Genomic DNA, 26,956 nt, shown 5'->3' on the forward strand with positions numbered 1-26,956 from the left:
ATTAACTGATTTAATAACAGACGGAGTTAAATATACAATTTTTGTTCTCTTTACAATAGAAAACAAAAGATAAAAATATCTATTTTAAAATGTGTTCACTATTAAATAAAAATTTCTTTAGCGAGTCCTTTAGAAATCCCTAATAACCCTTAAAGTTTTCAGCTCTCACTGAGGGGGGGGGGAGTGGGGGCATTAGCTCCCACTTCGGGAAACACCCATGCTTTAGAACTTGAAAAAAAATCTATAAAACGAAAAAAAAATGTCGAAATGTTATTTTAGGAATTGCATTTTTTAAAGTAATTAAATAATAAACCATATCTCGACATTGTCTCAGAAAAAGAAAAAAAAGGGGGCATTGATTCAAATTCCTTTGAGGAATCTGTGAGAGTAAAGGGAAAAAGTAAGAGGGAAAAATAAGAATGACGGGGGAAAAGTGAGGTCTCCGATTTATTGATGATTTCTCTTCTCAGTTAGGCTTCAGAGAGCAGGCAGAAAAGAGCAGCAATTTTCCCGACGCTTGTTCGAAGCGGGGAAAAAAGAAAAGGTATTTTATTTTTAGAACATTTTTGCTGTAAATTGAGACAGTATTTGTTTTTAAAACTTTGATGTGGGATTACGTAAGTTAGAAAATTTATTTTTACAAGAGTTGTTGAATGGTATGGAAATGCTTTAAAGAACTTTCATTCGGAATTTTCATCTAAAATAATGAGGTAAGGAGTTGTTTTTAATTTATATCGTAAAGATTATGGTTGCTTTTATTTCATTGTTTCAGATTCATTTGAATTTTGAAGTTCAAAATAGTATTGATATTTATTATTATTTTTTTTACTGCTATTATTTTTTAATGTTATATTAATATCTTTTATGATTTGCACCTTTTATACAACTTGCGTCTCTCACTCGTGTTAATCCGTAGAAGAATCATCTTTTTTTTCTTTTATTCACATGATTCTGAATTTTTACAGGAGTTAAATAGAAGCATGAAAATTGTTTAAATGCAACACTTATGTGTGACACAATACTAAACTTTTTCTTTAAGAAAGTCATTTTTTTTAAAATTAAAACTTGAAGAAAACAAATATTATTTCATGCGACAAAAGTCATAAAAATCATTTTAATTACTGAAAGCAGCCTTTAAATATGCGGTCGAATATATCTTTTTCAGTTAATTTTTTTAGTTAATTTTTTCCGTCTACACAATTTTATAACGTACACATTTTTGTATTGATTTTTAAATAAAATATTTTTTTAAATAATAAAAATTAATTCAATTTTATTTTTTAAATTAATTAATTAAAATTATTTAAATTAACTAATTTAAAATTATTTACTATTTTTTGCATAAAATGTTTTAAATAATTAATTTTTAAAATATTTTTGTACGGAAAAAGCGTTTTAACGAAAAAATAAAGCATTTGAAATTCATTAAAAATATTTTTAATGTATATAATTTTATTTAAAAGGCACTACGTTAATAAGAATATTATTACATTAATTGACCCATTATGTTAAAATGAATGGCTTTTTTTATATAAAAATTTATTTATTATTAATTCATTCATTAATGTTCGATTCATTCCATTCCTTTAAAATATTTCTAATTGCGTTATTAAAATATATTGCGTTAAATAATATTTATATTAAAATTTGCATTAATTAAAGGAAGAAAAAAAAGTCATTTTTATTTTATAAAAACTTATTGATGCTAGTGCAGACTGCTAAATAATAACATTAACGTAAATTATAGTGAAATAAAATCTTTTCACATATACTGGCAAACAAGGTTGTTAAGGCAATAGAGGATTTTCCCAAAAATTATTCGTGGAAGTTTTTTTCTTTCTTTTTTTTACAGTGCGCAAAAAAGAAAATTAAATAACTTTCGTTCTAATGATTGAATTTTCACGTACTAAGTGTCAATCTTAATGGTTTCATGGGGCGAACTCAAATATGCTAATTATTTATTTCTAATTATTAATTAAGCTGCTACAAAATTAGACACAAAGCGTACTTTCTCGGGATAAACAATTTTTTATTTTTTTTTACATATTTGGATTTTTGACCTTCAATATAAAAGGGTTAGCCAAATAGTTTAGACAGGAGACCGGATGAAAGTTTGGTCCCCTTAATATTAATTTCACTTTTTGCATTTTTAGTCATTTTTAAAACTAATTGAGCAATTTCAAAAAAAAAATTCTCCCTCTCATGAAACCCATTTACCCAAAGATAATTTCCTGCGAACTATATTTTTTAATAGTTATTTATTTTTTATAATTTGATTTAATTGTGGATGAAAAACTTGGAATTATGTGCCAAAAATTTTTTATATCATATAACTCTACATATTTTTCTATTCTAAAGTTTCAACTGTTTTTATTTAGTAAAAGCCGAGAAAAATCAAAAATAATTATTTTTAAAAAAAAAGTAATTTGGTGACTATGTAGAAATATTGAAACGCGGCGATTAATATTTAAATGTGATTAACTTACGATGAACCTGACTTTTGAATGATGTAAAATTTCATTCATATTTTTTCCACTAATAGCCGAACGTTAATCTTTTTTTTAAAATTATGAAATAGTATAGGGTAAACTAACCAGTGAAGGAACACTTAAGCTTTACTTGCCTTCTAAAAAAGCATATTAATTTCAAAATTCGCAATTTTAGTTAAATGACGGTGTCAACATATTTGCTACTAATTGCAAATTATGTAAAAAAAATTTAGAGAACTTGCATAATATTGTTTTTAAGTTTTGGAGGTTCAGATAACAAGTAGTAAGAAGACCAAGTGAAGGAACAGCTCTTACCAGTGAAGAAACACAAAATTTCCCAGTAAAGGAACACTTAATTTTGGTTATTTTTAAATGCTCTTTATAAATTTATATGCCATGCAAATATCTAAAAACAAGCCTATTCTTGAAATTATAACATACAAATACTACTTGGAAAATGGTAACTTTTTTTGTAATCGTGAATTGAAAAGTAAAGTGTCAACATATTAACACATCCTGTTCATTCACTGGGAAATCTATGCCCAGTAAAGGAACATGCCTGTTCCCTCACTGGTTAGAAGTTGTTTTTTGTATTTTTAACATACTTTTGATGCAAAACATTCCTAAAGGTGCAAGAAAATTAAAGTTTTTCATTCATTTTCATTAACTTAGAAAAAACCCAGAAAAGGAACACTTGTTCCTTCGCTGGTTTCTCATCGTTTGGTGATCCAGTGAATAAAAAATCCCTTATCTCATTACTATGCTATGATGCTTTAAAAAAATAAAACGTAACTTCAATAACTATATTTTGAATTTCTAATTTCACAGTGAAAAAAATAAAACTATTACATGCAATTAATTCCACTTCAAACATATAAATACAAACACTCACCTTATAATTTTTTCAAAGAAACAAGGTGTTACAGAGATAATAACAAATTTAAAAAATTTTCCAGAAAAGTCTATCTGACCAGGTAATCCAAAACATTGCTAGATGACTTCCTATTGTTTGGCAGTATGCTGTTGTTACCTATCAATCTAAAGAAAAACTTTCAAATTTTAATCAATATATATGAAATGTTCCTTCACTGGGTCGTGTTCCTTCACTGGTTGGTTTACCCTATTCCTTTTTAACTCGTCTGAAAATTTATTCGTAATTTAATAAAGAGGTTTGAATATGGCATTTTATTGAATAAAAAACATTTTATTAAACGAATTACGAATTTTATGCGAGCATGTTTCTGATAGAATGTGGTTATACATCTGCTCTTTTTGAATTTTATTTATGTTGGTTCATTGAAAAATTGATACAATTTCAGAAATATACATTCGTTTGTATTGATTCGGAATATTATATTTATCAATTTCTTTAATATATATTTTATCATAATTAAACAATTACAACGTAAACAAAAGTAAAAATTTTATAAAAAGTACCGTTAAATCTTGAATAAAATTGTAGTAATAACGATGATTATATGAATTCGTGTTTTGATATTTCATGTTACTACAAAGAGAATAGAGTAGCCAAATACATATAGCCAACGATTTCAAACATCTTAAAATTTCTCATTTTCGTATTAAACGTCTTAATCTTGAAATAAATTGTTTAATTACCAGACCACGTGTGTTTCACATGACTATTTTATCAACTATTTAATTATATTTTTTCATTTTCCAAAATTTTATTCTTAACGCTATCACGTCGATTATTTTTTTAAATAATATAGTAATCTATTTTTTAGTAATTGAAGTTTTTCTCTAAATTAAACATTCGTTTCTGAATTGTTATTAATAAAATCTTAGTGGAATAAAACATAGAATTTTGAATAACTAAGCTTGTTAGAAATTTAAAAAAAAATCTTCTTTAAAATTACTCGACATTTACTTAGCATACTATTTTTTTTCTTCGAAAAGTGAAGTTGAATTATTCACTGTTTTTTATTGTTTCTTATTTATTCGTATAATGAAAAGTAAATGCTCATATGTGTAACGCAAAAAATGCAATAGGTTGTTTTGATTTTTAAAAGGACGAAAAATTCTAGTATTACTATTTTATTTTGACGTTTAAACTAATTCTCTCCAGTTAACTTCAAGAAATTTGTCCTTTTAAACAAAGTTGTTAATAATATTAATCAACTTTATTACAATGCACAAAATATTGTTATATCAAAAAAAAAAAAATGCTCAATATGCCTTATTTTGTTAAAAAGCAAACACTAAAAATATAAAATCGCAAAAAGATTCCAAAACCTTGCTGTCGTTAGAATGTTCATCGCAAAAAATTTTTTTCTTTTTCTAACCTTCGGTTTTTTTTTAATACTAAAATAAGATATATTAATACATTTTTGGACTACAACTTATTTTAGAAATGCTGTTATTGTAGTTCATTTATGTCGTTCGAGAGCTGCACAATGGAATATTGGCGACCGTCTGGGAAACATCCCTGAGGATGATCCAAAGACGCGCCATCACAATTTTGATCCTCTGCAGAGGGGATGGCACCCCCGCTTCGGTAACCCGACAGCCTGCACACGAAGTCGAACACTTTACGGTAGAACAGTTTAACGAGGACCAATACCGCACACCCTCGGTCCCTACGCAGATTAATCCAAGTGGTCACCCACCGCACACTGACCGCGGCCAGTGATGCTTGACTTCGGTGATCTGCTAGGAACAGTGTCTTAACGATCAGTCCACTGCTGGTCTTTAGATCTGTAATTTATTTGTTCAGAAGATAGTTTTAGCATATTTTTTTTTAAATCTTTCCGGAAATTATAAATAGAAAATTATAATAGAAATTATAAATAGAAATTAGAAATATAAATAATATAAATGGAAATTATAAATAGAAAATAGAAATTATAAATAGAAATTTTCTTATATTTTGCCGTAAGGAGACGAGAACGTTAATATTTCATTGATGCTCAATTAAACAGTGTTAATGATTTCATTAAACCCACAGAACTGAAATCTGTTGGCACAAAACATTTTATTGCTTAAAACAGTTAGAAACAATCAAATTAATTAATTTATTTAAACTGGTTCCTTTATTTTGTTGAGAGCAGCCGGAAGGGTGAGGAAAAGCGAAAGAAAACCCCGTTTACCATGTCATACTAACAAGGGTCCGTACAGACATTTTGTGAAAGGTTCTGTTTTTGTAAAATTGAGAAAAAACTACTCATAATTTGTGAATAGGAAATAAGCTTTAAGTCACATTCTTTCAACCAGGGTCCTGCTTTTGTGAATTTGAGCAAACAGTGTCCTGTTGTTGCAAAAATTGCTAAAAACCTTTTCAAGAAGTTTTTAAATTGTAAATAGATACAAGATTCTGCTCAACAATTGCTGCTACTAAATTAGATATGCAACATGCAAGTATTTGGTATTTAATCTATACTGCTCAACACAGAATATTCATTTCGGACAAATAATGGAAACAAAATCACTCACATTTTTAATAATTTCAATTGACTTATTTTAAATATTACAACTTAGTTACGTATCACTTTTAATGTGTTACGCATTAAGTAAATTTAAACAATTCTTAAGTTTATAATATTTTAATTTCAAAAATTGACAGAAATTAATTTTTATTTACATAATATTCTATTAATTAATTTTATGAATAAATATTAATTGATCAATTATTTATTAACAAAAAAAATTATCATTTAATTTCAAATAGGAACGTGCACGCGATAGTTGTAAATAAAGAAATATTTTCTTAGAATACTACATTTGGAATTAAAACTTATGGAAACTTGGTTCGTTTCGAACCGTCTTTCTGCCCCCCCCCCTCGGGAAGGGTTTATTCGATTAGCAAAACAATAATGAAGATAAAAAAATTTTTGAAGGGTCCGATTAAAAGATAAATTATTTTGTGAAGGGTCCGTTTTTATGAAAAGTTATTTTGTGAAAGGTCCGTTAACGGACTCAAATTTCTTCTAAACAGACCCCTGACTATAATATGCATTAAATCCTAAACTTCAGCAATTGTAAACAAAAAATTTAAAAGTAAATGAAGAATGCAAAAAAATAAACTCTATTGAAATATGCTCCGTAGTATACCCTAAAATATTTTATAATAATATATAAAAATTTCGGATAGATGAATAAAAAATGCATTTTCAAAAAATTTCGAATCGAACGGAGACGTTAATTTATTCGAAATAATTTGCCTTGTAACTATTCAGCTTTGATTCCAGGGGTCATTCCGCGTTTGAAATTTCAATTGTAGACGGAATTGTTTAATATCCTTAAAAAAATTTTTCTTTTTCCTTTAGAGCAGCAGTTAAGGAAAAAAAAATAATAATAAAATGATTTTTTAGAAAGTTGTGACGAATTATATGAGTACAAATAAGTTTCCGACGTTTTCTATCGAAAATTAGCAGTTTATAGTGATCGATGTGAAATTGATTGCTTAGTCACTTGTAATGTAAGAGCAAGTTTTCTTTCCTCAAGTTATCCTGGTACTATAGTCATCATGGCATCGCATAAAATGATATCGTGTTTTTTGTCATATAATGACACTGGTTTATTATTGTTTTCAGAGAGTGACTAAATCTATTTCAATATGTCACCGAATAGGCTCTGCCGATTGAATTAAATTCCTTATTGCTCCTTTTTCAGTTCCAACTATTAGTTCACACTCTCCCTACATCTTGTTCAAATTTTCAATCGTTCGTAAAATATTTTTTTATTCATCCAGTCAAGTTCAAATAAATTTTTTTTGAACTTGTAGAGGATGACACGTGATGTTCATACAGTCTTTTCAAGTATTAATTCATTCATTAAATAGGGATGAGCTAAAAACGAAATGGAATTTTCTGATTAGTTAGGCGTTAGTCATTGTTTTCAATTTTACTATAAGCGATTCAGTTTTTCACATATTTTAAAATTGTATTTATTTATTTTTTTAAATTTCCAATAGCAAAGATTGGGCCGGGATAGCCTGGTCGGTAGGGCGCTGGGCCCATATCCAAGAGATCGTGGGTTCGATCCTCGCCGGCCGAAGACTCCCCGTGTAGTAAATGGTGACTGATGCACGTTAAATCTGTCGAGTCTCAAAGTCCTCCATATTCCCACAACAAATCAATACCTCTGGGGGTACTGATCCAGGAGTTTCCTTGTCTTCTGGATTGGTTCAAAATTACAAGGCTACGGAGTTGAACGTAAGTAGTCATAAACCCATGAAATTGGGTCGGCTGTTCAACGACGGTTATAAAATAAAATAAAATAGCAAAGATTGACAAACTCTTAACAAGAACAAGCATAGATAAGAGAAAAAAGTCAGTGACTCATTAGCAGATACCTAGCGCTCCAATATCTGTTCACTTCGGAGTCTCCGTGCACAGCCGAACATTCCATCTAGTGCTTCCTATCCATTACTTCGAATTTCCTACAGAGTGAGTAAATTCGAACTCGTAATGCGGTGGAGGTGGTGCGCAAGGCAGTCATGTCCTACCGCAAGTCTAAATTCTGCCACAGCCTTTTCACATGGTTTGTCTGAAATGCCCCGGTCTAAAATGTTCCCCCAACTTTTCAAGGATATACGGGAAGAAAGGGACACTTTCCAATTTTTCCACACTAATTTTTTGATGTAGAGTTTCGTGGAATGAAATGATCTATTGGAATTTGGTTGTTGGATTATTTTTGTGCCTTTTTTTGCCAACATATCAGCTTGTTCATCGCCGTAACTATCGCAATGTCCTGGGATCCATTATAGTGTCGACCACCGATCTTCAGCTTCTCCAAGAGCGCCCGACAATCTCGTATATATTTTAAAAATAACAGTGATCATTTCTAACTTATAGCTCTATTTGATTAAAAAAAGTAGCTTATTTGCGCACATTTAAATATTTAATTATTTTATATTCGCTGTGTCAGAGAAATTCAATAAAGAACATTACGTGGCAGCGCGTGTGGTCCACGTGACCAAATTTATACTTTTATAGTTATCTGATACCACGCACCTTTTTTTAAAAAATCTATATATATATTTCTCTTACACGGCGACGAAAAAAAAGCCTCATTACAACTCCCCGAATGGCAACGCTAGAAAATCGACCCATGATTGCCGCTAAAAATGTCACATGCCAAATCTAGCTGAGATGGCTCAACATATAGCGCTTTTAAAAACGGAAACTGAAATAACCAGCGAGAGCATAAGGAAGGCAAAAGTGAGTAGTCTTTGTCGATAGATCTCTATTTTAGTATTTTGTCGAAAGCGTTTTTTTTTTCACGAATTTATTTGACGATTTTTGATTTATATCACGAATTTATTTGCTTTACTAGAATTTATTTGTTTATGCAGGTTTTTCCATTGAAATTCACTTATTTCAATTTTCATTAGACTTAATTATAGCCAAAATTTTAACCTTTTTAAAGAGATATCAGTTTTAGAAATTTTTCTTAAGATTTTATACTGTAGCGCATTTCTAATAGGTTTAACGAATTACATGTCATTTATTTAAATTCAAATTTATTTTAATGACTTAGTATTTACTAAAAAGATGTATTTTTTTTTTTTTTTAAAGTTGTTATATGGATTTGAATGATTGTTTTGAATTCTTAGAATTTTGTGCATTTGCAATGCACCTAAGTTAGTAGCGAGCATATATGGCAGTACTTTTACTTTCGTTACTTGTATCGCCGGTACAAGTAAAAAGTACGTACTTTTACTTGTACTTCGTTACTTTTTAAATTTAGTACTTTTACTTGTACTTTCGTTACTTGTTTAGGGAAAAAGTACAAGTATTTGTAACGGAACTGTCGAATGAAATCGTTACGTTTTTCTAAAACACGGTAAGCTTTCTTTAAAAAAAAAAAAAAAAAAAAAAAAAAAAAAAAAAGATTTAAATTTAAAAAAACTGCTTATGTTTTTTTAATTTATAAAATTAATGTGCAATATATATGCATTCACAGCTAACTTCGTGTTTAAATACATTCGGTTTCAACTTATCATGCACATTCAATTATTGTTTACTAGCTCAAAGATCACAAAGCTATCTGAAACCCCGTGTTTGCTTTGTTTATGTTTGTGCTTTTAAAACGCGTTTCTACAGAGTAAAACAATTTTAAATTAATGGTAATTTTAATAAATAAAAATAATAAACTAAAAATAAAAATCAATAGATAAAATTTCTTTTTCGTGCAAATCCATAAAAAGTTAGATATTAAAATCATATTTGATTTTAAAATTACATTATACGATTATATTATAAAATTATATTATAATATTCTTCCGAATTTGAAAATAAATTAATGTCCATAACTTTCAAAATTAAAAATAATTAAATAAATAACAACAATTTTACAAAAACATTAAAGTACATAAGAATATTGTTCAATAAAATTTCAGGTTACTTTGAATTTTTGATTTCCTAGAAATGTACTTTTAAATCGTTACTTTTTTTGTTTAGTACTTGTACTTTTTACTCGTTACTTCTTAAAATAAGAACTTTTTACTCGTTACTTTTTTTAAAAATACTTGTACTTTTACTCGTTACTTTTTAAAAGTAACGTTGCCATGTATGGTAGCGAGCGAAGCGAGCTTTGTTTGCAAAGCAAACCATATAAGATTGCGTAGCAATTTTCGGGGGTTAGCGAGCGTTAATGAGCAGGGGGCGCAGCCCACTAGTTCCTACTTTTAGTTCACACTCTCCCTATATCTTGTTCAAATTTTCAATCCTTAATAAAATACTTTTTATTCATTCACTCAAGTTCTAATACATTTTTTTTAAACTTGTAGTAGATAACACTTGATGTAGATTTTTTTCAAATATTAATTCATTCCTTAAATTTAATTCATTTAATTTTAGTTTCACACGAGAGAAGAACTTTTAATTATTTAATAAAAAGTAAGTAAAATAAGTTTTTTCTTGCTTGACCTAAGCAGGAATTGACTTTAAAATTTTTCTCTTATATGACTCGCTGTTTTCAGAGAGTGAATAAAAGTATAATTCAATTTGTCACAGAAATTCCATAGGTTCTGCCAATCGAATTAAATTCCTCATTTGCTCCTTTTTTGATGTATCAACTAAAAAAGCAATTTCTCATTTTACTTTCAATTTCTTTTCCTTTTAAAATTCGTCTTTTGAAGTATTTTTTAGGAAAATGCTAAATATTTCTTATGATTTTTTTTTCAAGTTGTTATTTATAAGGAAAATTATATTTTTCTCTCACTAGAATTAGTTCCATGTTTCTTTTGATTATGTAAATTTGTTGAAATTTTCACGTGCATTATGATGCGTAGAGGCTGGTTCGAAATTTAAATGAATTATTTTGTTTCCCTAAAAGCAAACAGGATCGGTTCTAACAAACAAAGGTTCAACTGATATTTCTTATTATTTTGAGTAACCAAATCAGCGTCTGAAATAATAAATAATCTCATTGCATTGCACAGTGGGCCAGCATCCAAGGTTTCGTGGCCAAAATTAGTATTTCGATAAAATTTGCTTCAAAGTTTGGGGGTTTTTATGTGCAGGTAAATTGAATTCATAGTTGAAATTTTGAAATACACTAAAAATTCCAAAAGCAAAACAAAATGGCGGCTGAAATATGGCGAGCAAAAATAAAAATAAAATAATAGTACATTTAAATAAATATAGCAATGAAAATATAATAATTTTCGTAATTTTATATTAAAAATGAGGAGCAAATTATATTTCTGAAGTAATATTACAAAATAACGCGAATTAATTACAAAATAAAGCGAAAACATGAAGAAAAAAACATACTTTTTGTTTTTCGGTATATTTAGTCCACCTTTGCAATGCGGGCAAAAAGGGGCAGGTTTTTTTCGAAAGAAGAAACATCAAAGAAAACAACAACAAAAAGTTTAGCTAATTACCTCGTGGAACTTTTTGGAGATAAGTTTTGAAAGTGATTCAAACATTGTAAAATGTCAAATGATAAGATATAAACTATAAGTTTGTCAAGAGTATTAACTAGTCGAACAAATTGAAAAATTGTACTATAATTTCAGACTAATTACTCTGATAAAAATGCAACAGTAAGGTGAAATTCCTATATATATTTCTGAAATATAAATTTAAAGATTACATTTAAAAAAAAAAAACATTTTAAACATATTTTTCACTACAATGTACTCTCGTTGGTCCAAAAAGTAAGTTATAATGTTTGGAATGATTACGAATACTTAATTTGTGTAATATTAAAATGCATTGTAATGAAAAAAAGAAGATTTCACTCACATTGTTTTAGAAAGAAAGATCAGCCAACATGAAACTTTATTTATGTTTTTAATATTGCTATGAGACTCAGCGTGCCTCCTCACTTCGCCCATCAACCCCTGTGATTACTTTGAATTCATCAATGTTCTTCGCTCAAAAGTTAATATTTAAGAGGAAAATAGGAACATTTTACTTGATTGAAAACTTCATCTTCTTCAAAATTATATGAACAGGAAATAACAGTCGATACGTTTAGATTTTCAAGATTTCTTCAATTCCCTTTTCTTAATTAAGAGATGTTTTTTTGAGTAATTAATTTGGATTATAGAAATATCTTTAAGTGCGATTTCGTTTATTGGGAAGTTCTATTTAATGTTTGTCTTTTTAATAATTATATTTACAGCGGAAAACGTATTTTTGTTCAAATAGATGAATGCCACAAGGATTTAATTTTTCATCAATTCTAGCTAACTTATTTCTACATTTTTATGAAGAAAAAAAAGTATAATCTTATTGATTTATTGATTATTTAATTAGCTTTAATTTTCAAAACTATAAAATTTTTTGTTAAATAATAATTTTCCCGAAGAATTAATCTCACTTCATAATCATGACGATAATATTAATTTCAGTTTTTTCAGAAATATCTGCATTGTTTATGATAAAAGGAATGATTTTAAATTTAATATATAAGCTAATTGCATGCAATTCTAATGTTTCGAAACGCATTTATTTAAATTCTACTTTTAATTGAATGAATATAATTAAAAGAATCTGTAGTTATGTTTATTTATCGAAAAAACAAATAGTCAAACTCTTCCAAAACTTCATAAAAAAAACAATGGCTATCCAGCTTGTGTAATTAAATTCTATACAAAATTACTGAGTTGATTGTATGTTATAATTAATGATGAATTATTAAAAATTTCATTGTTAACTAAATTTATATTTTTACCCTTTGCAAATCCGTGGCAAAAAATCTTCTAATAAAGAATTTAATTCTAAATCTATTTAATAAATTTTTTTTTCCAGTAACATTCTTTAAACTTCATCGAAATTAAAACGTTATAATTGCAAATCGACCTTCTATTAATTATGTACTTTGAATTATCCAGTATGATATAATTACCTTGCTCACATCCAGTTTTGGTCCATTCCAAAGTAACTGACAAATCATATACGGTTCTTTACTTCAGTAAGAACACGCCATAAAATACATCCCACTATCTTACATTTACACTTTTATTTTCATATTTTGTGATCTGGCAAAAATGTTACGAAAATATTTTGAATCACATTTGCAAGTTGATTGCAAGTACATGATATCTTTCTCTTTTCTCCCTTTATGTAAAGATGTAGATGTAAAGTGTATAGACATTTACATCAACAAAGTGTATAGACATTTACATTTACAAAGTCTATAGACATATAGACATTTGTCATCACTACTTCCTTTATATGTTACATTTTGAGTTTTATTCTAATTTTTTTTGTAATTTTTATTTTCTATTTTTTGCTTGATAAATTTTATTTTCTCAGTCGTCTGTTTAGAAGAAATTTGGGCCCGTTAACGGACCCTTCCCAAAATATCTTTTCATAAAAATTGACCCTTCGCAAAATAATTTATCTTTTAATCGGACCCTTCACAAATTTGTTTATCTTCATTATTGTTTTGTTAATCGAATAAACCCTTCCCGGGGAATGGAAGAAAGACAGTTCGAGACAAACTAAGCTTCCCTAAGTTTAAATTCCAAATGTAGTATTACAAGAAAAATTTCTACTTTTACAAACATCGTGTGCTCATTCTTATTAATATTATATCATATTTTTTTTGTGAATAAATAATTGATCAATTTATATTTATTCATAAAATTAATTAATGGAATATTATATAAATAAAAATTAATTACTGGTAATTTTTTAAATAAAATATTATAAATTTAAAAATTTTTTAAGTTTGCTTAATGGGTAACACATTAAAAGTGATACATAACTGAGTAGTGTTATTTAAAATATGTCAATTGAAGTTATGAAAAATATGAGTGATTTTGTTTCCATTATTCGTCCGAAATGAGTATTCTGTGTTGAGCAGTGTAGGCTAAATACCAAATATTTGTATGTTACATCTCTTAATTTAGTAGCAGCAATTGTTGAGCAGAATCTTGTTTCTATTTAAAATTTAAAAATTCCTTGAAAAGGTTTTTAGCAATTTTTGCAATAACAGGACCCTATTTGCGCAAATTCACAAAAGCAGGACCCTTGTTATAAGAATGTGACTTAACGTTTATTTTATATTCACAAATTATGAATAGTTTTTTCACAATTTTACAAAAACAGGACCTTTCACTAAATGTCTGGACAGACCATTGCTTCTAATTTTTGCTTAATATGTTTTAGTTTCGTTTCAATTTTCTTGGTGCTCCTCTCACTATTAAAATGCTATATTTTACTTCGGCTATATTCATTCTTTCACTAGGAGCCATGCATATTCAAAAACCTAATAAATAAATAAGTTAATGGTTAAAAATTCTTGAAAATATACTCAATTAGAAAAATCCCGAAATTTCCCTATAGTCTAAATGGCGATATTTTTTTTTTTTTTTCTTTTGAATAAATCCAGATCTCTACATTTTCCTATTTGAATGACAGCATTTCAATTAAAGTAAAAATATTTTTGTAATCAATTCTCTTTTAGAATCCCTAGATAAATCATCCAAAATATGAAACTTTTTCATATTTTCATGACTAGATAACTCTGGGCCAATTTCCATCATTCCTGCTATGGGAATACCTTAATGTAAAATACGGGGAAAAAATCAAACACAAGCTATGAATTAATCTTAATCTAAAATAACGAAATGTATATTCATTTGAGTTAGCCGAATTATCTTTTTATATTATATTTTAAAACTTTTTATTTTATAACCGTCGTTGAACAGCCGACTCAATTTTTCAGGCTTACGACTACTAATGTTCAACTCCGTAACCTTGTCATTTTGAACCCAATCCAGAAGACACGGGAACTCCTGAATAAAGTATAGGGAGAAATTTGCCTTCGTGGAGGACTTTTTGATGGAACTAAACCGTATTTGCGTTACACGGAGAGGAAAACCATAAAAACCTCCCACGGTTAAACAGATGAACACTTTAAATTTATTTATCCATTCTTAAAGTAACTACAGTCCCTGGCCAAATTATTGAACGCACTATACGAATCTATGTAAAATCTTAATTATCAGGTCATACTATACAGCTTTATAGTTTTTACACGGCTGAAACCGGTTTGCACTTGTGTACGTTTGTGTAACAATGGGTTATATTCGACGATATATAATATAAATTCAACGTTTGGATAAATTAGACGATGTAATCCATAAGTATCGAATATTTATTATATGAGGTATTTATTTTAGATATTATATTAATTAGACCGAATTAGTAGACGCACTGTAGTTTTTTAATAATTACGTGTAGCTTGGCGGCAAGGGGACTCTAACCCATGATCCGTCTACCACTGACGATATTTTACGTCAGCACTGTGGTCGGTGCAAGCCTGATGCGGAATTCGTATCAACCAGCCATCGCCGGGGATTCGAACCTGATTCACCTCTTTGGAAGGATAACGCTCTATCCCCTAATCCATCATGGCTCAGTCAAATTGTCATGTAAAATATAGCCTTAGAAATATATTTCATTAAAATGCAAAAAGCTTTTGCTCTTGTTAAAGGAGTGCACATCGCATTTCGATCTGCACTCGTCAAACACTTAGTCAATGTCTTGGTTGTGCTAGTTACAATTCAGCATAAAATTTTACAAAAAAAAATTTAATAGTGGTTCAATAATTATTTTGGCTCATTATACCTGAAGTAAATAATGATTCTGAAAAATCAAATCAACTTTAAACCAGAATATTGGGAAAGTGTTTCGTTGAATCTTTTAAAAGTGTACCACGTTTGAGACGGATTCGTTTGCACCATAATATGAAACCTTATTATGGGCCCTATTCTTATGCATCAACAAGCTCCTAATTTGATAAAAGCAAATAAGATTTTGATTCCCTTTGTGGCAACTCGAAAAGTTGTTAAAAAGTAATTTTAAGAAAAAAATCTCTTATATTGAATTCATTCGTATTTGTATGGATTTTAAAAAAATGACTAGATCATGAATTTTGTATCTGACTTTCAAAGGGAATTTAAAAGCTATAATTTCTTTCTTCGATTAGATTCTCCTAAAAAGGTTAAAAACGGCATTAAATTTTTTCCTTATCGTGCGAAAACCGTTGTGATGAGTTCGATAAAGAAGCTCATCAAAAAGTGTTGAGAAAAGTTGATAACGGTATCGATGTTGCAATTAGGAGGGAAAAAGTGCTTCCCCCGCACAATCTCTTTGCTTTTAGACAAAGACTTTCTTCAATTGTTTCCTCCGAAGAAAAATTTGAGAAAGTTAAGATTAGGGTTAAGTTAAGTTAAGAACATGAAACAGAGATATTTCTTTTCTCATAAAAAAGAGTCACATTGATTTTCTTGCTCGTTAAGCTCATTAACCACTGTGATAGCCACACATTCATCTTTGTTTTTTTCTTTTTTTAATAATCGATATTTTTTTTGAAAATAAATAAATAAATAAATAGTAATTATGTTCAAAATATATTTTATCTTGTAACCGTCGTTGAACAGGCGACCTAATTTTGGGTTTGTTAATGTTCAACTCCGTAGCCTTGTAATTTTGAACCCAATCCAGAAGACAAGGGAACTCCTGCATCAAGCATTGGGAGAAATTTGCTATCGTGTAGGAATTTTTGATGGAACTAACCCGTATTTGAGTTATATGGAGAAGAAAACGACGAAAACATCCCACAGTTAGCCTGACGGCAAAGGGATTCTAACCCATGATCCGTCTGCCACTGAGTGTATTATAAGCACTGTGGTCAGTGTGAGCCAAGTCCGAATCGACAAGCCATCGGTAGGATTCGAACCCGGTTCACCTCATTGGAAGGCGAACGCCCATATCTACCACAGGACACTGTTCAGAAAATATTTTATCTTGTAATCGTCGTTGAACAGGTGACCTAATTTTGGATTTGTTAATGTTCAACTCCGTAGCCTTGTAATTTTGAACCAATCCAGAAGACAAGGAAACTCCTGGATCAGTAGCCCCAGTGGTATGATTTGTTATGGGAACATGGAGGACTTTGAGACTCGACAGATTTACCGTGTATCAGTCACCGTTTACCACACCGGCCGACGGGGATCGAGCCCAGGACCTCTTGGACATGGGCCAGTGCCCTACCAACCAGACTATCCCGGCTTAATTTTAGAAAAGATTGAATTAATTGTATCAAGCCAATAAAATATCATGGAATTGCCATGTTGCCAAAATTTCTAAAAGCGCATATTGAGCTACACCCATAAGATGTGAAGGGAGGGAATTGAAAATAAACTGGTGAATTTACTGTGAATATTTTCCTTTTCAATTTTCTCGTCAGTTTTGGAATTCCCGTCATTTTTAAAGACACTTGGAATGTTCGTACAACGGATATGATCTTCTAAGTTTTTGGAATCACTCGCATTATTCATTCTAGCGAAATGACCCCTGTTTATTACTTTATTTTTTTGTCACATATAAACTGAATTAATTATTGGATAATTAGAAATTATTGCTGATAATTTTTTTTAATATTCTGGTTACCCTATGATGCATCTTTTGGAAATCACTGTAATAGAGTATTTTTGAGGCAATTAAATAACTTACATGTAACCATATTTTTAACCTCCACCCATCTAAAATAATTCGGTTCATCTGTTTATAATAGCAAAAAACGCAAATTTAATTGAAATTTATAAATAAAATATATAATCATAAACCGCTTTACATATATAATCATAGATACTCGGTTTTAATTCGGTTTATCAGCTTACAATAGCAAAAAACGAAAAAAAATAATTAAAATTTATAAATAAAATATATAATTATATATATAATCATAAACCGTTTTACATATATAATCATAGATAGATGCTCGGTTTTAATTCGGTTTATTCGCTTACAATAGCAAAAAACAGAAAAATTAATTAATATTTATAATTAAAATATATAATTATATATAAAATCATACACTGTTTTACTTATATAATTATAGATACTCGGTTTGAATTCGGTTTATCAGCTTACAGTAGCAAAAAACGAAGAAAAAAATTAAAATTTATAAATAAAATATATAATTATATATATAATCATAAACCCGTATACATATATAATCATAGATACTCAGTTTTAATTCGGTTTATTCGTTTACAATAGCAAAAAACAGAAAAATTAATTAAAATTTATAAATAAAATATATAATTATATATAAAATCATAAACCGTTTTACATATATAATTATGGATACTCGGTTTTAATTCGGTTTATTCGCTTACAATAGCAAAAAACAGAAAAATTAATTAAAATTTATAAATAAAATATATAATTATATGTAAAATCATAAACCGTTTTACATATATAATTATAGATACTCGGTTTTAATACGGTTTATCAGCTCACAATAGCAAAAAAACAAAAAGAAATTAATCACAATTTATAAGTAAAATATACATATATAATCATAGATACTCGGTTTTAATTCGGTTTATCAGCTTACAACTGCAAAATTAAAATTTATAAGTAAAATATATAATTATCTATAAAATCATAAACTGATTTATATATAAAATCATAGATACTCTACATTTTAGAAATATTTTGACTGGTGAATTCTTCATATGCTCACGATTTACACAGTTGCTTAAGAACTTGTATAGATATTTTTCTTCTTTTTTACATAAAAAAAAAATGTTTTAATTTCGTATTAAAGGGAAAGAAAAAGTTGTTTTTTTTAACAAATCGAAAATACTCTATTTGCTAATAATTTTTTAAAATTTCCAATGGCACATTAAAAGACAATTGAACATCATAAAGATAACAATAAATCTGTAAATAAGAGAGAGCGTTCCAGTAGCGCTCCCAGATAGATTTTTGAGCGAGAGCAGAGCACCTAGACAGATGAGACAAGTCCATTACCTCGTGGAGGTCACACAATGTACAAAAGGGATCATGAACCACGTTGATGCGACATAGATGTTTTTTCAGGCAATCGTGGCCAGCTATCAGACGAAACATGGCGACCGATATCATCCTAGGCCACTGAGGGACATTGAGAATCTGGTATATTGGAATTACGATTTTTGAGTTGCTCGTGAAAAGAGGCCCTGAAGATGTTCTTTACGAGACTTTCGATATTATAGAAAGGGAGTCTGGAATTAGATCTCTGTAGGACAGAGGCTCCCTTTTTTGCCAAGAGATCGGCAGCCTCGTTTCGCTGATTTCCACAGTGGGCCGTAATCCACTGGAGAACCACTATCTTATTATTACTGGCAAACCACTTGAGAAGATTTGAGCAATTATCGATGGTCAAAGTTCGAGAGCGACTTGGAGCAAGTATTGCTTCAAGTGCAGCCTTTGAGTCAGATAATATTACAACTTTTGAGAAGGAGTCTAAAAGCGGCCGAAGTTGTGACAGGGCCTGGTAAATGGCCGCAATCTCGCCATCGAAAGCCGATCTATAAATGCCGATGAGAGTATACAGGCAGAAAAGTTCACAGTAAACACAATCACTCATTTTAGAACCGTCAGTATATATTCTCAACCATTCTTCCTCGGGGTAGAAGGATTCCATTGTTTCGAATGTGAGATCTCTCAAAACTATATCGCTAGTCTCCGCCCTTGAGACATCCGTGATGGCGGATAGAAAATCCCCAGTCAGCAAAGGAGTTGATGGGAGGTAAGAAATGTTCAATCTCAAAATTCAAATCTAACTTAGATATAATATCAGTAACTCCCTGCAGAAATCCCTTTCGTGTTTTCAAGTTTCTCTCGCGGACTGGTTCCACTAAGACAGACACCCAAGAGTTCTAATTATTCTCTCCCAGGGGAGGAGGGCTCTTTCCCGTATAATCAACTTGAAAGGTCTGTTGTCCGTACAGCACTAGTACAGGAGTAGTCTTCACAGCCCCCGTAATCAAACGCAGGGCTTGGTTTTGAAAAATATCTCGAAGGTTAAGAACTTTTTCTAATAATTTTATAATTTTGAATTTTTAAATCAATTTTCAATCGATCATTCCATTTAAATGTGGAGGGGGTTAGTGCGGATATTTTTTATAAATGTGCCAAAAAAACTTATTGATAATTATTTTAAATCTATCTATCATTTTGAATCTATCTATTATTTTGAATCTATGTATTATTTTGAATCTATGTATTATTTTGAATATATCGATTATATTGAATATATCGATTATTTTGAATATATCGATTATTTAGAATATATCTATTTTTTCCGAAGAAATTTGGACGCTTAACTTTATTTTGTATCATGCGTTAACTAATTTGGAAGTATTCTTTTTTAATACAGCATACTTTCTGCATCTGGAACTTCAATATCTCGGAAGCCTTGTTATGTCAAAAAAATATTTTTCACAGTGGCATTACACATAATCCTAATGTTAATTTGAATTCTTATGTCAAAAAGTTTCTTCTCGGTTATGTAGCATATTTTTCGAAATAGAAAATGAATATTTTCAGAAAAATCGCAAAGCAAGTTTACTGTAAACAATTAATTATTTTCTACTTAATGCATAATTATTTTTGTCTTACTTTTAAAAATAAAATTATCATTACTGTATTTAGACTTATAGTCAACTATCATATGTATGTAAATATATATTTATCAGAAGTTATTTTTATGTTTCATGTTTTTAGAGTAATATCTTAGAATATATTTTTCAACTTTTAAGAACATATTTAGTTCTGAACTTGTTATCTCGAAAACTCGCTATCTCGAAATTTTTTTAACCTCCCTTCAACTTTGAGATACTCTACTTACAAATACAGTCCCGGGCCAAATTATAAGACGCACCTTTAGATTCTATGTAAAATCCTAATTGTCAGTATATACTTGCAGCTTTATTGTTTTAACGGTACTGAAACCGGTTTTCACTTGTTTACGTTCGTGCAACAATTGTGTTAAATTATACGATACAAAATACAAATTCGACGATTGGATAAATTAGACTACACTACCGGTCAAAAGTTTGCGAAAATTTTGAAATCTACAAAAAAAAGTTCTAAATTCAAATGTTCATAGAACTGCGAAAAATCATTCAAATGGCATGAAAATTTGATATGTTCTAATGTGAACTCTTTACAGTTAGTTACATATGATCAAATTGCAATACTTTGTTTTTTGCGAACTAAATCCACCTTTTCATCATGAGTTGTTTCTATGGTGAAAAAAGTTGTTAAGTTTGAACGCTTGCCAAACTTGCAAAAAAAATTTTTTGTACTTTCTGTTCATAGAAAATAGTTATTTGAACAGTTCTATGTAAGTCCTCAAAATTTCAAATGGATTTGATTTTTTTTGACGAAGTTATAGAATTTTGAAAAACATGTGTACTTTTCTCGATTTTTAAGCATTCCACATTTGCGGTCCTTTGGTCTATACATCTTCTATCAAAGAACTTTTTAATTTTAATGTTTTCTATATTTTCAAATAATTAATATTGATTATAAAACAAATATTCTTATTTATTATTGTAATTATTGTTACTACAAGGAACTTATTATGAATATAATTAAAACAATATCTCATAGATGTCACATTTCATCTAAAATTTGTTTGTTCTTGCAAACGATGCTCTGATATTTGAATCGAAGTCAGTTATGGGGCATTTTACAACAGGAATGGAACTCTATATCACTTGAAGTGATTAATGGTTTATTGGAACGAATGCTATGCATATGTAAGGCTATAATAAAAGCAAAAGGTGGATGGTTCGAGGAATCTAAGATTTAAATGTTAATTTATTTAATTACAAAATACGAATAAGAATATGTTAAATATTTGACCTGTTGTAAATAAAATAGTTTAATAAAAATGCAAATTTTTTATACTATTGTTATTATTTTTTTAGAATTATTTGTGTAATTATTGTTATAACTTTTTAATTTAATTTAATATAAAGTAAAAATATCACATCAAAACTAATACAGGTAAGCAATAAATATAAACAATAAATATAAACAATAATAATTACAATAATGAATAAGAGTATTTGTTTTATGATAAATATTAATTATTTGAAAATATAGAAACATAAAAATTAAAAAGTTCTTTGATAGAAGATGTATAGACCAGAAGACTGCATATGTGGAATGCTCAAAAATCGAGAGAAGTACACATGTTTTTCAAAATTCTATAACTTCGTCAAAAAAAATCGAATCGATTTGAAATTTTGAGGGCTTACATAGAACTGTTCAAATAACTATTTTCTATTAACAGAAAGTACAAAAAATATTTTTTGCAAGTTTGGCAAGTGTTCAAACTTAACAACTTTTTTCACCATAAAAACAATCCGTGATGAAAAGCTGGATTCAGTTCGCAAAAAACAAAGTATTGCAATTTGATCATATGTAACTAACAGTAGAGGGTTCACTTCAGAACATATCAAATTTTCATGCCATTTGAATGATTTTTCGCAGTTCTATGAACATTTGAATTTAGGACTTTTCTTTGCAGATTTAAAAATTTTAGCAAACTTTTGACCGGTAGTGTATATATTATATATATATAGAATATTTATTATATCAGGTATTATATTACTATATTGTAATAATTAAATCAAATTTTTAGACGTTCTGTAGTTTTTTAATAATTACATGCTTTGCACGAGTTTACATGCAATACTTTTAGTTTTAAACACGCATGCAATGGGTTTTTATTCAGGAGATTTTTTTATATACTTCCTATTTGTATTTATTTTTAACGTATTGCATTACAATTCTAATCAATTGATATGCGAAAGTAAACGAAAGAATATATATATATATGTTACCTTTAAAGTATGAAATCCGTTATTTTATAGAATACCTATAGTTATTCCATGAAATAACTGATCGTGTCCGTTAGAGTGTAAAACTCTCTTGTATTTCATGGTTTAACTAGTTATTTCATAGAATAACGATCTGCTGCCCGTTAAAGTGAAAAATAATCTATATCATATATCTCGTACTGGTCAGGGATTTAAAAAATGTTCGTGTAAAACCCAATGTGTCAACAAAAAATGTTTTTGTTTTAGAAATAATGTTCTTTGTAATTCCAAGTGTCATTTTAGTAATCCTTATTGTAACAAATGGTTTTGTGGTACGTTTCCATAAATACCATTTATACGCTGCATAAATTACATAAATTGCTTCTTTTTCATTTTAATTGTCTATCATTAGTTTATTTATAGAATACCTAGTTATTTCATTTCAGATAAATTGTGTATTTTACACTTTAACTGTCTCTCATTAGTTAATTTATAGAATACCTAGTTATTTCATGGAATAACTAGTTAAAGTGTCAAAATAATAACATATTACACACTTTAACGAACACGATCAGTTACTTCATGGAATAACTAGGTATTCTATGAAAAAACTGCATTATATACTTTAACGGTAACACACACACACACACACACACATATATATATATATATATATATATATATATATATATATATATATGTTCAAAATGAAGATAAAACAAAGGAAAATTGCAGACATGTGAAGAAAAAGGGGGGGGGGGAAAGAAAAATAATAATAAAAAAAAAAAACAACTGGGGGGAAGGAAAAGAAGAGGATAAATTTTTTTTAAGAAATCCGGAAAATAACAGATATAATCTTTTCATCAGCCCGCACGATTATATCCGCAAAAAAGAGTGCTTTCTGATATTGCATCAATTTAGCCAAAGCAAAATATATTAATACAATAATGTGAGGAGCACTCAAAAAATTTTTTTACAAAAATTTAAACAAATAAAATAGAACACAATAAGTAAAAATAACACGTAAAAACAGAAAATAAAATAAAATAAAAAGAAAAAACAGAATAAAACAAAATCTATAAAGCGAGTAGCGAATTCAAATGTACTTACATGAACGGGAAATTTTTCAAGAATGATTTAAAAAATATTTTCGTAACAAGATTGCCAGATTGCAAAATATGAAAACAAAAGCGCAAATTGAGTGTAACTAGAGGAGTTTTGTTTTAATATATATATATATTATTTTATTCCATTATTATTTATATATATATATATATATATATATATATATATATATATATATATATATATATATATATATATATATATATATATATATATATATATATATATATATATATATATATTCTTTTTTGTCTTTATGACATGGGACTAGTGCTAACAAGTGATGACCGAGTCTTAAAATGCATTATTAAATATAATGCTACTTTTTAAAGAGAGAGTAAAATTAAAATTGTTCTAATTTTTCCCTAAAAGTACTGTCTTGGTTAAGAGCTTGAAGCCCACTATTGGTATTTTACACATCTGAGGGTTGAAAAAATGATTTCGTCTTGAGAAGGAAAATTTCTTTTTCAATTTGAACGATTAAAAGAGTGAAGTACTTCTCTTTTTTCTTTCTTTCTTTTTTAAAAAAAAACGAAATCTCTTTAAGGACTGCACATTCAAGACTCAAGTAGACCCTTTATTTTCGAAATGGTTATTCTAATATTGAGGAAAGAGATACTATTTCTAAAATTAAAGCAAAATTTATTTCGCTTTACTTGAATTTTTAGTGGATTGTTTAAAATTATCTGCTCATTCTAATTCTTTGTTCTTGTTGCATAAATTTTTGTTCTGGTTTTTATTGTCAACAAAATTGTTCTTGCACAAATTGTATTTGTTTCTGTTAATAATATAAGCTTCACATGACACTAAAAAAGTGATATATTGTTTTTTTACTTCCAAGCCCTTGTTGATATATCTAATATTCTTTTTAAGCATTTTTTATGGCTTATTTATGCTATAAACAAAAAAAAGTTTTATATTTCTAGATTTATCTCGTCTTTTCATTGTGTATTCCCTGCAAGTGAAAACAACGAAAGCACGTTTCCAATCACCTCTTTTAGTACTAAATTCATCCAATCCTATAAGAAATCTTTGCGAAGAAACAAAACAATTTACTGCTTTTAAAGAACTGACGGAAATAAAAAGCGCAAACGATTGTTCCTTGAAGATACCTCGGCAACAACTACTTTCATTTCGAAGGAATTCTCCATCCGATGTCTGTGAATCACTTTTGTGGTTTTTATTTATATTCAGAATTCCAGTTCTTCCTACTGAATCGATATTTGAGCTTTGTCTGCAACAAATAAATATACTTATGCGTGTTCTAGTAAAAATTGTATTTTTAAATGTTTGTTCATAGATAAAAGTATGAGTATGAAATTTAAAAGTACAGTTACTTGATAATAGATAAGTTTTCGTGTAAATGAGTTATAGAAGTAAAATATTTAATTTAGTGTTTTAATGCGTGTCCAAAAATGTAACGTTCACCGCACAATTATTTTAACAAAAAGAAAATAAACAGATAAATACTTTAAATTTATTTATCCATAGTTAAAGTAACTAGTTTTTCTGATGTTTAACTATTTTCTGATTTTTATTTCAGCCTACCCATCGGTTGTCCAAACTTTTTACCCTTTTCCCTATTTATTGTTTGCAATAATACTCTGGTGTCGTAAATTTCGATAGAATCATAGTGTCATATATCATATAATGTCTATTTTATTTTAATAGAAATTATATGCATTTGTAGTAAACATTTAGTGTCATATAACAATATAACATCAGTAGCATTAGCTACTGTTAAGGTTATCGCCCTATTTAAAGTAATCACATATGATTGAAAAAGAAAAAAACTACATTTAGGATAGCACTGTGTAAGAAAAAATAAAAGAATTTAAGATGCATTACGACAACCACACATCAAATCTTTCTTAAAATAATGCTAAACTTTAATTTGTATGAACCTTACTTAATTGTTGTAATAGTGTATCGAAATCGTTGTAGCGGTTTTTTATATCGTTAAGTTTTTAATCGGTGTTATAAATCTTTTACCTCTAATTTAAATTTCCATGCCCTCCCATTTTTTATCTAAGAAAAGAAGACAGCTATAATCATTTATGAATATGTTTTCAACTCTTTAATATAGTACCCCCTTAAAGCAGCTCCATGTATCATCTTTTTCTCATTCGTTTAAAAAATTGATGATTTGTCTCAAAAATATATTAGCTGTTAAAACTGAAGGAAAAGTTTTGGTCTTTTTAGTTAATCCATATTCTACTATGATCGATTAATTTATATCAGAATAAAATAAATCATTGATTTCAAGTGCTGTATTTATGCACATTTATTATTTTTTTAGCTCAAAATATTTTCTGTAGAATATAATTTTTATTTTGTAGATTGTATTTTTATCAAAAAAAAGTAAAGAATATATTTTTTTAAACATATAATAGAAAATATATTTTTTTATTTGCGATGCTTCATAACACCTACGTATTTAAATGTGTTTAGTAAAGAATGACTTTTCATCAAATGGAGCATTGGGAATATCCTTTTTAAACTTATTAAACACTCTTTGTAAACTAATTGTTTCTCAATGAATAAATAAATGTTCTATAAATGAAAAAGTAAACATATTTGTGATATTATGATTACATGGGGAAAATATTTTTACTTCTATATAAACAAAACAAAAATGACTACTATTACTTCTATCTAAACAATAAGCATATCTTTTTTTCACTTATTAAACACTTTGTTGTAAACTAATTGTTTCTCAATAAATAAATAAATATTCTATAAATGACAAGAGGAACATATTTATATGTGCTATTATGATTTCATGGCGAAAATATTTTTACTGCTAACTCAACAAAGAATTGACTATTATTACTTCTATCTAAACAATAAACACACCTTTTTTCCCCCTTATTAGACACTCTGTAGTAAACTAATTATTTCTCAATGAATAAATAAATATTCTGTGAATGACAAAGTAAATATATTTGTGCTATTAGGATTTCATGGGGGAAATATTTTTACTGCTATCTAAACAAAAAATTGACTACTATTACTTCTATCTAAACAATAAACACACCTTTTTTTTCCCTTATTAAATACTCTATTGTAAACTAATTGTTTCTCAATAAATAAATAAATATTCTACAAATGACAAGGAGAACATATTTATATGTGCTATTATGATTTCATGGGGGAAATATTTTTACTTCTATCTAAACAAAAAATTGATTACCATTACTTCTATCTAAACAATAAAAACACCTTTTTTTCACTTATTAAACAC

At 28.3% G+C, this 26,956-nt stretch overlaps 2 protein-coding genes across 2 annotated transcripts in view; one reads left to right on the forward strand and one right to left on the reverse strand.

Moving 5' to 3' along the window:
- Window positions 1-473: 473 nt before the first annotated feature.
- The window catches only part of LOC107439782 (dopamine receptor 2), a 140,275-nt gene continuing 113,792 nt past the window's right edge, over window positions 474-26,956 (forward strand). Inside the window, exon 1 of the mRNA XM_087157878.1 lies at window positions 474-710. The gene's annotated coding sequence lies outside the window, so the exon portion shown is untranslated. The remainder of the gene's footprint in view (window positions 711-26,956) is intronic.
- On the reverse strand, window positions 18,858-19,397 carry LOC107439781 (uncharacterized). Its single transcript, XM_016052482.1, has one exon. The coding sequence runs from the start codon at window positions 19,395-19,397 to the stop codon at window positions 18,858-18,860; it is 540 nt and encodes a 179-aa protein (XP_015907968.1).

Source organism: Parasteatoda tepidariorum, chromosome 2, assembly GCF_982258835.1.
Source record: "Parasteatoda tepidariorum strain Cologne lab strain chromosome 2, Ptep-v5.0, whole genome shotgun sequence".
In the NCBI taxonomy this organism is placed as follows: domain Eukaryota; kingdom Metazoa; phylum Arthropoda; class Arachnida; order Araneae; family Theridiidae; genus Parasteatoda; species Parasteatoda tepidariorum.

Excerpts from the sequence above, each read along its gene's own strand:
- LOC107439781 (XM_016052482.1), bottom strand. The coding sequence starts at position 19,397 with ATGGAATCCTTCTACCCCGAGGAAGAATGGTTGAGAATATATACTGAC.